Below are 13,097 nucleotides of genomic sequence, written 5' to 3'. Positions count from 1 at the left end.
TATATTAAATGCTGCCAGGAGATGTCGCAGAATAAGTGCATTAGCTCACATAATGAGGGCTCAAATGGCTGTTCCAATTCGCCGACAGCCTCCATATACCTGGGAGCGCCCGCACTCAAAACAGTTCTGGTGGATTGTGGGGACCCACTTTAACAACGACCTGTGGGTGAAGCATTTAGCACAAGGGCTACATTTCAAGAAATGTGTGCCATAGTCAGGCCATTAGTTGAGGCAGTCACGTCAAGCTCACACCTACACCATCTGACGAGCATTGCCATTGCGCTTGGTCATGACACATCACAATTCATGTGACTAAGCCGTTTCCATCACTTTAATGCGCATTAACTAATTAAACTCTAGAAAATATACCTTCCCTAGCGCATTCAATTTTATGCGAATGTTGAATTTATTTGCATATCAAGCCTTTCCATTCAAGATTTCCTATCCCCATTTTCAAAAGGCGCATAAAAACAGTTTGACGGAAACACAGCTAGTGTAACCAGAGTGCTTCAAAAGTGTCCATGTAAGATTATTGTGGGTGCGAAACATGTCGTTCCTCCCATTCAACAGTTTTTTTCTTCTGCATCAGTTTATTAAAGCAATCCATTTTCTGTCAGACACCCCACCATTAATAATCAGCAACAGACTCTAAATACGGTCCACATCACCTCACAAATAAACATTTGGGCAATGCATCATAACATGAACATTATTTACAGCAGACAACTTAAAGTCTGACAAAAATTTACATTTATTGTTGACTGCATTGAATTTGTACAGAAGCAATGCTTTAAATAATTGGGGACGATTTAAGACGCAGTTTTTCAAGTTTACACACTGATAATAACTACAACACAATGCCATCTTTAATTCATCACAGCTAAAATGTTTAACTTACTAGCTTGTTGTTGGATGAATGGGAGCATCCTGTACAATTTGTAGAATGTGTATCTACAGTATCACTTCTCTCTGCTCATTTTACATCCAATGTCTTCAGTTCAGTCAGACATTTAAATGCTGCCAAGTCCTATTTTAAGCCGCTTTTTTGATGGATACAAGTCTTGTAAATAAAATTCCTCTGTTATATTTTGGAATTCACGTGTTTAAGCTTCAGTTTCACATGAATTGAAAGTTCAAAATCAGTTTGTGACACCTGGCCATTAAAGCACTATGTGGCCAACTTCCGTAACCATAGCAACAGCTCCAGTACCCACACAGGCACAAGAGTTTTCCCATTTAGGCTACAAAATCTTACGAAAAACTCTTATATTATAGATTTATACATTATAGGCCTATTTTATATTTTTTCCCACATGTAAATAAAGCATTTCACGGTTTTTACCCATGGATTCTAAATTCTTATGGTTAAATTAAGTGATATTTTTAATTGCGGTTAATAGTAAAACCGTATAATCAAGGCATCCCTAAGCCACACAGCACTCTTGTACCTACAGGGGATTCAATCACTTTCATTGTTCTATAAGTAACCAATTCCCTCCTCTCTCACATAAACATACACACACCTGTGCAATACCTAGCCAACAACAACAACAACAACAACAACAACAACAACAACCCTGATGGTGATTGCCCTGAGGAGAGGAGACCATCTCCGTGTTCTGAGACCAAAAGTTTTCCCTTTGTATTAAAGCAGTCAACATATGCTGAGGGGAAGGGGGACATAAAAGCCAAGCGCTTAAGAATGCTTGACATTTACACATGAATGCAAAGTTGGCAACCATCAGGAGAAAAAACAGAAAGACAACCTGAAACAGAACTACAGTGGTAATTTTCTGTACATTAACACAGACACTTGTGAAAAATGTATAAATAATAAGGTAACACTGCTTAAAAACAAGCATACAGTTTAAGTCAGAAGCTTACATACAGCTTAGCCAAATATATTTAAACTCAGTTTTTCACAATTCCTGACATTTAATCGTAGAAAACTTTTCCTGTCTTATCTAAGTTAGGACCACTACTTTATTTTAAGAATGTAAAATGTCAGAATAATAGTAGAAAAAATTAATTATTTCAGCTTTTATTTCTTTCATCACATTCCCAGTAGGTCAGAAGTTTACATACACTTTGTTAGTATTTGGTAGCATTGCCCTTAAATTGTTTAATTTGGGTCAAAAGTTTTGGGTAGCCTTCCACAAGCTTCTCACAATAAGTTGCTGGAAATTTGGCCCATTCCTCCAGACAGAACTGGTGTAACCATGTCAGGTTTGTGGGCCTCCTTGCTCGCACATGCTTTTTCAGTTCTGCCCACAAATTTCGGATTGAGGTCAGGGCTTTGTGATGGCCACTCCAATATCTTGACTTTGTTGTCCTTAAGCCATTTTGAAACAACTTTGGGGGTATGCTTGGGGACATTGTCTGTTTGGAAGACCCATTTTCGAGCTTTAAATACCCGGCTGATGTCTTGAGATGTTACTTTAATATATCCACATAATTTTCCTTCCTCATGATGCCATCCATTTTGTCAAGTGCACCAGTCCCTCCTACAGCAAAGTACCCCCATGCTTCACAGTTGGGATGGTGTTCTTTGGCTTACAAGTCTCACCCTTTTTCCACCAAACATAATGATGGTCATTATGGCCAAACAATTAAATATTTGTTTCATCAAACCAGAATACATTTCTCCAAAAAGTAAGATCTTTGTCCCCATGTGCACTTGTAAACTGTAGTTTGGCTTTTTTATGGCAGTTTTGGAGCAGTGGCTTCTTCCTTGGAGAGCAGCCTTTCAGGTTATGTCAATTTAGAACCCGTTTTACTGTCGATATACAGTATCTCACAAAAGTGAGTACACCCCTCATATTTTTGTAAATATTTGATTATATCTTTTCATGTGACAACACTGAAGAAATTACACTTTGCTACAATGTAAAGTTGTGAGTGTACAGCTTGTATAACAGTGTAAATTTGCTGTCCCTTCAAAATAACTCAACACACAAAAGTGAGTACACCCCTAAGTGAAAATGTCCAAAAAATGTGAGGGGTTTACTCACTTTTGTGAGATACTGTAGATACTTGTCTACCCGTTTCCTCCAGCATCTTCACTAGGTCCTTTGCTGTTCTGGGATTTGCACTCTTCACACCAAACTACACTCACCTCTAGGAGACATAATGCGATGGTTGCGTGGTCCCATGTCATTTATACTTCAGTACTATTGTTTATACAGATAAAGTGGTACCTCCAGGCATTTGGAAATTGCTACCAAGGATGAACCGGTCTTGTGGAGGTCCACAATTTTTTTGCTGATTTCTTTAGATTTTCCCATGATGTCAAGCAAAGAGGCACTTGAGTTTGAAGGTAGGCCTTAAAATACATCCACAGGTAGACTCCCATTTGACACCAATTAGCCGATCATAAGCTAATAGGCTAATTGCCTAAAGGATTTAATTTTCTGGAATTTTCCAAGCTGTTTAAAAGGCACAGCTTTTTTTAAATCCCTTATTCTCCCCAATTTCGTATGCCCAATTCCCACTACTTAGTAAGTCCTCATGGTGGCACGGTTACTCACCTCAATCCGGGTTGCGGAAGACCAGTCTCAGTTGCCCCGCTTCAGAGACCATCCATGCATCTTATCACGTGGCTCATTGTGCATGACACCGTGGAGACTCCCTGCATGTGGAGGCTCATGCTATTCTCTGTGATCCATGCACAACTTATCACATGCCCCATTGAGAGTGAGAACCACTAATTGCTACCACGAGTACCCCATGTGACACTACCCACCCTAACAACCGGGCCAATTTGGTTGCTTAGGAGACCTGACTGGAGTCACTCAGCACACCATTGGATTCAAATTCACGACTCCAGGAGTGGTAGTCATCATCATCAATACTCACTGAGCTACCCAGGCCCCTAAAGGCACAGCTAACTTGAATGTAAACTTCTGACCCATTGGAATTGTGATGAAATTAAAAGTTAAACAATCTGTCTGTAAACAAATGTTGGCAAAATTACTCATGTCAAGCACAAAGTAGATGTCCTAAACGACTTGCCAAAACTATAGTTTGGCAATATGAAATCTGTGGAGTGGTTAAATTTGTTTTAATGACTTCAACCTTAGTGCATTTAAAATTATGTCTTAAACAGTATATACGCTGCCATTTCTAAAGAGTTTATCTTAGGCAGTAAGTTTAAGATGTGTTTTAAGACACCAAATTTCTTTGAGTTCCATCACTGATGTCATTACATACTAGTGTACATATCCCCTTTCCCTTGAGGACTGTGAATGCCTCAACGAGAGCAAAGCATAAAAACACCCTACTTAAAAATAGTTCACCCTAAAATGATAATACTCTCATTATTTACTCACCCTTATGTCGTCTCAAACATGTGACGCTTTTCTTCTGCAGAACACAAAGATATTTTACTGGAGATATGATGTGAATACATCTATAAATTCAATCACTAGGGTCCATTCTCAAAAATGGACAAAGGCAGCATAACCCTAATCCAAATGATTTAAGTGGTTCAATCAATGTCTTCTGAAGCTTTATGATCAGTTTTGATGAGAAGAGACTAAAATGTACATTTATTTCTCCATAAATCTTGCCATCTTAAGTTCCCTAGCTTGATAGCACTTCCTTGCACTTGCGCAGACCATGTGTACAGCATGTGTACATGGGCAGATATTCTGCACATGCCTCAAGCTCGAGGAAGTCTTATCGAGCTTCAACTCATGATTCAGGAGATGTGGATTAAACCACTTGAGTTGTATGGATTACCTTTTTGCTGCCTTTAGCCTATGTCCTTTAGGAGCAAGAGGGTTTGTCCCCACTGTCTTGCATTGAAAATTTACATAATATCTCCCAAAAATATCTTTGTTTGTGTTCTGCAAAACAAAGAAAGTTATACGTTTGGGATGGCATATTGCCGAGTAAATGATGAGAGAATTATTTTTTAACTATTCCTCTAAAAAGTGTTAGGGAGTTGGTTTCCCCCTCACAGAAAATATTAAAAACTTACTAATACACATATACATTATTACCAGTGCCGTAACATGGTTATTGTGGGCCCCAGTGTAAAGAAACTGCTGGGCCCTCTCCTTGGGGGAAGACCCATTAATTTTTAGGTTTCTTTTAGTCGACTGCTGCCAGCCCCTTCTCACCCCGGTCCCTAGATCGGCTGCCCTCCCTGCAGTTATGCCTCTGAACATTACTATGTGTTTCTTGGTCACACCAGCCAGCTCTCATAAATAATTTCATTTTTAAACGGACAAAGGCGAAATGCAAGCAACGCCGGCATTTATTCATAATTAGTTTTCTACACAGCCTTTTAGTACAGGCTATTGTGGACATGGGTATCTCAATTACTAATTTATCGCTACACGCGCCTCTCGTGATTAAACATGCCAGTAAATTACCCGCATCCTTTAATGAATCCAAGCGCCTGAGCAAGATCCCCTTCCCCCAACACAGTGTTCTGTATTTCCGTGGCAATGTCGTTTCAAAACATAGTGAGCTTGCTACCAAAACAGCATTTTAAAAGCGTTCGAAAGAACGATCAGAACATTATGATCCATAAAATTCTGCTGCGCGAGACAGTCCCTGGGAGAAATTATATTTATAAACAAAGGACACTTCACAGACAATATAAGATAGTGAGATAAACGTCCATCAAATCAACGATGTGCCAACCAAACGCTGGAGGGTATTTCTAGAAACCCTCTCTCTGTCCGTCTCGACCCTTACCCGTTTTTGTTGCCGTCCGACAGCATAATGCCAAGCTAACACCGGGACGCGAAGGCCGACTCTATACCGTTCAGCCGGTCACGGATGCGTAGGAAGAAATCTGAGAAGTGGGCGTCCAACGAATCTGTTTTCTCTGAGTCCCTCTCTCTTGTGCAATGCGTCGGTAAAAGCACGGCGGCGCTCACTGAGCAGCCATGTTGAGCAGCGCTTGCGGGGTGGGGGTAGTGTGAGCAGAGCGGGCAGGACCCCTCTTCCACGGCCACGCCGGTTGAGCGGCTGTCATTTAGAACGCCAGATTAAAAATACATCCAGCCTCTCACTTCCCAGAGCACTAGATTCAACTGCTGCTCGAATGAGTGACCGTCCCTGAAGGCACGATAATGGTTATCTAATTATTTTAGTAGTTCGTTTCCTTTAATCATAAGACCGTGCTCGAGCAGGAACGAGAAATAAGGAGGTCGAGAAATGGTTTCATTTCTGATTATGCGTCAGAATAAAACAATTATTGTTATTCAGTATCAGGGTCATTATCAAAATATGGTGACAAACAGGTCCCTTGACTTTCAGGAAAAAACACTTTCAAGGTCAAAGTTCAGAGGAAGAAAAGGCCGCTCAATGTGCATATAGAGATTTTCCCCACAATGTTGAAAAATGTAAAGCTTTTTATCGAAATATGTTTTTGGTTTAATGGTATGATTTATTGATTTTAGTATGATCCGTGGTGTATATATCCAATACTTTTTCACTGGTGTTACTTACAATGGTTTTACAACACTTCATTCATGAAACAAAATTAAACAATATTCAAGTTGTCCTTTATTAAAAAAAAAATAATGTCAAGATGTTAAAAAATTTTCACCCTCCACTTTAATGGCCGAAAACGTAACCGTACTGAAATATTAAAAAAAAATTGTGAATGACCCATCACAATACTCATCCCCTGCACAACAATAATGGAGTCTCTATGTGCATCATAAAACGATGGATTTTAAGAAAGCTGTAATTGTTAATTTCACAACTCTGTGTGCAACACAAAATATTTACAAATCCCTTTTACCCAATTTAAGTGAAAATTGCTCTAGCAGTAAATGTGGTTCACTGGCACAAACAGGTCATGTCGGGACTTCCATCTGCTGCATGTCCTGATGGGAAGCTGTGAATGAGGGCAAATGGGCAATCACGCTAAACTATGCATGACAACTACCTAATTAGTTAATGGCTTAACTGACAACGGTTCTGAATGAATGGAACTCTTAATGAAACTGGTCTCCGAACATTTTGAAAAGCTCCATATTTTCTTCCTACCTCCATACACAGCCTCCAGCGGCAGCATTTTCCTTGTTTCGGAAGCAGCCTTGAAGTTGCACTCACGCATATCCAGCGTGAGCCTCAATCTCCTGACAGTTTAAACTGCCTGGATCGCCTGCTTGGTTTGCTGTCATGATTTGTGAATCAGAGTTCACACTCAATCACCATGTGCTACACGGACGGGTTTAACGGTTGCGCACCTTCTCTGTGTTTACATCAGCGCCTCCCTCTGAACACGTTTACATGCCTGCCCGAACATTGACAGGGGCCCCAGGGCTTAAGCTCCGGTAAGCCCATGCGTTAATATGGCCCTGCTCACACAGGCTGGGTGGCCCAACTGAGAACTGCATTTAAACTACAGTTACTCTAATTCCAGAGATTGCAATGGAAAAGACAATGCAAATGGTTAGGAAATGCATGTATGGTTATAAATGGTAATTGGGAATAAAAAAAAAAAAAAAAAGCTCTTTAACAGAAAGGCATTAATTTATTATTATCCTGAACGACAGGTGAACAGCACAAAAGTAAAAGAAATACACACACTGTTATGTATTATGCATGTATATTATAAAATCTATTAGGATAAGATTTTGTTTACGGTGTTTGTGGGTTTTTACTGCAATGAAATTGTGTATGAAAGATGCTGCTGACCTGGAAGATTGAGTCTTCTTTCCTTCTTTAACATATGCCCTTCTGCTCTTCTCCTCCTGGTCCTAGTTTGAGGGGAAAAAATAAACTCTCTAGAATCATTATTACAGTAAAGTCTTCCCAAAAATCAGAAAGCTTAAAAAAAATAAAATAAATAAATAAATAATATAATATAATATATATATATATAAGGGCTGTCAATCGATTAAAATGTTTACATGGTGTCCCAATTAATCGCATATACAAATATTTGCTGAGAAAGCCCCTCATATAACAATAATTCAATATATAATGATGAAATAATTATACATAGTCATCTTTATATATTTATTGTTATTATTACACACACACACACACACACACACACACACACACACACACACACACACACACACACACACACACATCTCACAAAAGTGAGTACAACCCTCACATTTTTTTGAGGGGTGTATTTATAGTATTTGATCAAATCTTTTCATGTGACAACACTGAAGAAATGACACTTTGCTACAATGTAAAGTAGTCAGTGTACAGCTGGCAACAAAAGTGAGAACACCCCTAAGTGAAAATGTCCAAATTGGACCCAAAGTGTCAATATTTTGTGTGGCCACCATTATTTTCCAGCACTGCTTTAACCCTCTTGAGCATGGAGTTCACCAGAGCTTCACAGGTTGCCACTGGAGTCCTCTTCCCCTCCTCCATGATGACATCACGGAGCTGGTGGATGTTAGAGACCATGAGCTCCTCCACCTTCCATTTGAGGATGCCCCACAGATGCTCAATAGGGTTTAGGTCTGGAGACATGCTTGGCCAGTTCATCACCTTCACCCTCAGCTTCTTTAGCAAGGCAGTGGTCGTCTTGGAGGTGTGATTGGGGATATCATGCTGGAATACTGCCCTGCGACCCAGTCTCCGAACGGAGGGGATCATGCTCTGCTTCAGTATGTCACAGTACATGTTGGCATTCATGGTTCTCTCAATGAACTGTAGCTCCCCAGTGCTGGCAGCACTCATGTAGCCCCAGAACATGACACTCCCACCACCATGCTTGACTGTAGGCAAGACACACTTGTCTTTGTACTCCTCACCTGGTTTCCACCACACGCTTGACACCATCTGAACCAAATAAGTTTATCTTGGTCTCATCAGACCACAGGACATGGTTCCAGTAATCCATGTCCTTAGTCTGCTTGTCTTCAGCAAACTGTTTGCGGGCTTTCTTGTGCATCATCTTTAGAAGAGGCTTCCTTCTGGGACGACAGCCATGCAGACCAATTTGATGCAGTGTGCGGCGTATGGTCTGAGCACTGACAGGCTGACCCCCCAGCCCTTCAACCTCTGCAGCAATACTGGCAGCACTCATATGTCTATTTCCCAAAGACAGCCTCTGGATATGACGCTGAGCACGAGCACTCAACTTCTTTGGTCGACCATGGCGAGGCCTGTTCTGAGTGGTACCTGTCCTGTTAAACCGCTGTATGGTCTTGGCCACCGTGCTGCAGCTCAGTGTCAGGGTCTTGGCAATCTTCTTAAAGCCTAGGCCATCTTTATGTAGAGCAACCAGTCTTTTTATCAGATCTTCAGAGAGTTCTTCGCCATGAGGTGCCATTTATTTATTTGTTCCATTTGGACATTTTCACTTAGGGGTGTACTCACTTTTGTTGCCAGTGGTTTAGACATTAATGGCTGTGTGTTGAGTTATTTTGAGGGGATAGCAAATTTACACTGTTATACAAGCTGTACACTCACAACTTTACATTGCAGCAAAGTGTAATTTCTTCACTGTTGTCACATGAAAAGATATAATCAAATATTTACAAAAATGTGAGGGGTGTACTCACTTTTGTGAGATACTGTGTGTAATATATATTAGGGCTGTCGAGTTAACGAGTTAATAACGCACGATTAATTATACAAAAATAACGCGTTAAAAACATTGACACATTTAAATCGCATGCTTGTAGTACCACCTGTTTACTCCAGAGGGCAATAAGTGAAATTTCAGCTGTGTGAGCAACACACGGTTATACAGTGAAGAAAACAACACAGATATGCGTTACTAAGGGATTTCAATGTGTGTTTAAAGATTGAGTATTAAACTATATTTAACTTGACACAGTGACCTAAACATGTTATTTTTATGACGCAACACACCCGAGACGCGACAAGCATATCGTATGGTGTCCCGAAATTGGAAGCTTTGTCCTGCAAGTCATAAGCAGTGTCCCGCATTTCAATTTTGTCTGTATAATTTTTTATCTTTATTATTATTATTATTATTATTATTATTATTATTACGCAATCATTTTATTTCATCGTCCTTTAATTACAAAATCACATTAAAAAAAAGTTAATAAGAAAACTGAACATGCGCAGCGCAGCCTTTTTTTCTTGCCAGAGCGGGAAAACACTGAAAAAAAAAAAAAAAAAAAACTGCTACAGAAAAAATGGGTTTATACGGAGCCATAGGCGGAAATCGCGGGGGGAGTCAGGACCCCTCCTATCTGAGGGTTGTCCCCCCCCTAAAATATCATTAAAATATGTGTATTGTAAATAATATAATGAAATATTCTTAAATAATTGTTTAAGAAATAAAATAATACAAATGCAAACGGGGCAACAACAAAAAAAACCTTGGTGTCCCCTTCAAAAATTGCTCTTGAGAATTGTTATTGTCCCCCCCAACATTTTGATGAAAGTTTCGCCCCTGTACGGAGCTACCGAAAAGAAAAATTGTCTTTGTTTGTATAATAAAGAATTGGAGACAATATATACATGGTTAACACCAGTTACAAGTGACCCTAAAAAAGGAGAGTGCAGAGTATGCCACCGAAGTTTCACAGACAGCTCTGCTGAAGCAGTTCAGTGTCCCAAACATGACAGCTCTGATATCTTTGAGCATTCATGTCACCAACGCATTCGTGGAGAGGGTGTTTTCACTGATGACCGCTGCGTGGACAGAGACAAGGAACTGAGCATCTGTGGACCTCATCAAAAGTGAACTCCTGGTGAAAGTGAACACCTACACCTGTCAGGAGTTCTACAGTCATAATGAATGAGAAGGCCCTACTCGAAGCAGCCAGATCAGACAAAAAAAATTCAAGATGCACTAAATCCGGTAAGATCACATTTAATCGTTCTAGTCTTTAATAATGGAATTTGATGTGCTTATTTGGAAATGTGCTTTTTAACGATTAGATTATTATTTTCACTTCAATATATTTACATTGTGTAGGTCTGTGCTGTTAAAACGAGTTTGTATCGTAGACCCTATGCCAAACTGAGTGACGTTCACAGCGCCGTCATTAACATTTAACATCACTGCAAAAATACATCTAATATAAAATCAATATTTATTCACCTAGTACAATAATAGCCAGGTGGTCACCCTATCGTATGGTCTTTACCTCACAATTATTTAATTACCAACAAGGTTAAGGAGGTGTCCTTTAAACTGTTACACCGTTTTTACCCTGTCAATCTTTATTTAAGAAACATGCTCCCTGAAATAGACTGCACTTTGCTCCTTCTGTATTGCTGTAGATAAATCTGCCCCTCACCATTTTTGGGAATGTGCCCACACAGTAGTATTTTGGAGAATTTTAAATATATTATTTAAATACTCTTTGTACCTCCAACAACTCCAAAGCATTGAACTATGTAATGAATATAATGTCTTGGCATTATTGTAAAATATATCTGTAGTACCTTGTTTCTAAAAAAAAAAAAAAAAAAAGTCTGACACAGGTGTAAATTGACGGTTCTTAAACAAGCCCTCATAACAAATCTCCAACTGATTGACAAATTCACTTGTGAAATGGATTACTGTGAACTGTGATTGACTTATGATCAATAATATGGTAGTAAACAATACATTGTATTCTAAAGCAGCTTTTTGCATTGCATTGTAAGAATGTTATGCATTTTAATTATCTGAATATTTTATATATATATATAATTTTTTAATATTTAAAGATAACTATGTATAATTATTTCATCATTATATATTTAATTATTGTTATATGAGGGGCTTTCTCAGCAAATATTTGTATATGCGATTAATTAATCGGGACCCCATGTAATTAATTTGATTAAAAATTGTTATCGATTGACAGCCCTAATATATATTTATTTGTGTTGTCACTGTACCAAAATTTCAGTAGTCAGTACCAATACCATTGAAATTTCACAGTACTCGATACCATTTTCGGTACCAAAGTAAAAACGGGTTACTAAACACCACTCTTTTATTAACAAAGTCTACAAAACATTAGCAGCAGAACTAAGAACAGAAATATGCCATTGAGCAACACTTTAAATATATTATTTTTGAATAATAACAAAACTGTACAATGTATGCTTATAGTATTTTAACACTTATATAAGATTTGCTTCAACATTTGCAACTTTTACTTTAAGTTCTAAAATAAACAAGCATACAATAGAATTAATAAAAAAACATTTCCAAACTAATGTTTAAAGTGCTCTCATATTAATAAAGCTGCATATTGGCAATTTTCTTCATGATAAGAAATGCAGTGACATATTATGATTAAATAAGTCACAAGCAATCACGTTATAATCTAGCTGCATTAAGCGTCCGTGCTCTAGGGATGAGTGTCCCCGAGGCAGAGTCCCTCTAAGCCGGGTGTAGTTTCAATCTCTCCCACTTAGATCGGGACATTCACGCAACTCATAGAAGAGGCATCGACCACACAGAGAAATATATATATATATTTATAGTTATTAACATGAGCTGCCTCTGTATTATTTGAACTTTAATAAAGCTATAACGCATTAAAATAACTACTTTTAAGATGTAACACACGTTTCCTTTAAAGAGCTCCTGCTCCGCTTATTCCAAAACGAGACTGCTTCCGAATTTCCTTTTTTTTTTTATTTATTTTTTTTTTTTATATAATTCAATAATACTTTGGGATCTACATAAGAAGCTGTGAAAGTTTAGTGTGCATCTGGATTGTGATCTGTGTAATTCTTCCTCTCCTCAATCAGGCGTGAACTGCAGTGCTGCTCTCGCACGTCATTCGTTTAATATGATTTCACTTTACGTTAAATGAGATCAAACGACTATTCGACAATGAAAATTTCTCGTAATTTTTTTATTTTGATGTTGTCGATAATGTCAACTAATCGTTTCAGCCCTAATGCAAATGATAATATGCTTTTAAATTAACCTGTTTGGTTGCTTGAATAAATCTGGGTGTCTGTCTTTCAGGTGCTTTATTACGTTTGATGTGTTTCCTCCTTTCAAATTGCAAAAGCAGCGTTTACAAATAGGTTTCTGCTGATCTATGATGTTTCCCTTTTCATCAGCCTCAAAGACAAAGAATTTTCAAACCTGGCTTTTTCCACTTTTTTTTTTTTTTCGACAATATTCAGTTGAGAATCCACAGCAGCTTTGCTTGTCGCCATCT

The 13,097-nt window shown here is 38.6% G+C and overlaps 1 protein-coding gene across 1 annotated transcript in view; it reads right to left on the bottom strand.

Moving 5' to 3' along the window:
- The window catches only part of LOC127626742 (apoptotic chromatin condensation inducer in the nucleus-like), a 34,109-nt gene that overhangs the window by 12,457 nt on the left and 8,555 nt on the right, over window positions 1-13,097 (bottom strand). The window contains exon 6 of the mRNA XM_052102779.1: window positions 7,666-7,727. Coding sequence (XP_051958739.1) covers window positions 7,666-7,727 — 62 coding nt within the window. The remainder of the gene's footprint in view (window positions 1-7,665; window positions 7,728-13,097) is intronic.

Source organism: Xyrauchen texanus, chromosome 1, assembly GCF_025860055.1.
Source record: "Xyrauchen texanus isolate HMW12.3.18 chromosome 1, RBS_HiC_50CHRs, whole genome shotgun sequence".
NCBI classification, from domain to species: Eukaryota; Metazoa; Chordata; class Actinopteri; order Cypriniformes; family Catostomidae; genus Xyrauchen; species Xyrauchen texanus.
The sequence above is the reverse complement of the archived record's forward strand: the minus strand, read 5'-3'. Positions and strand labels throughout refer to the sequence as shown.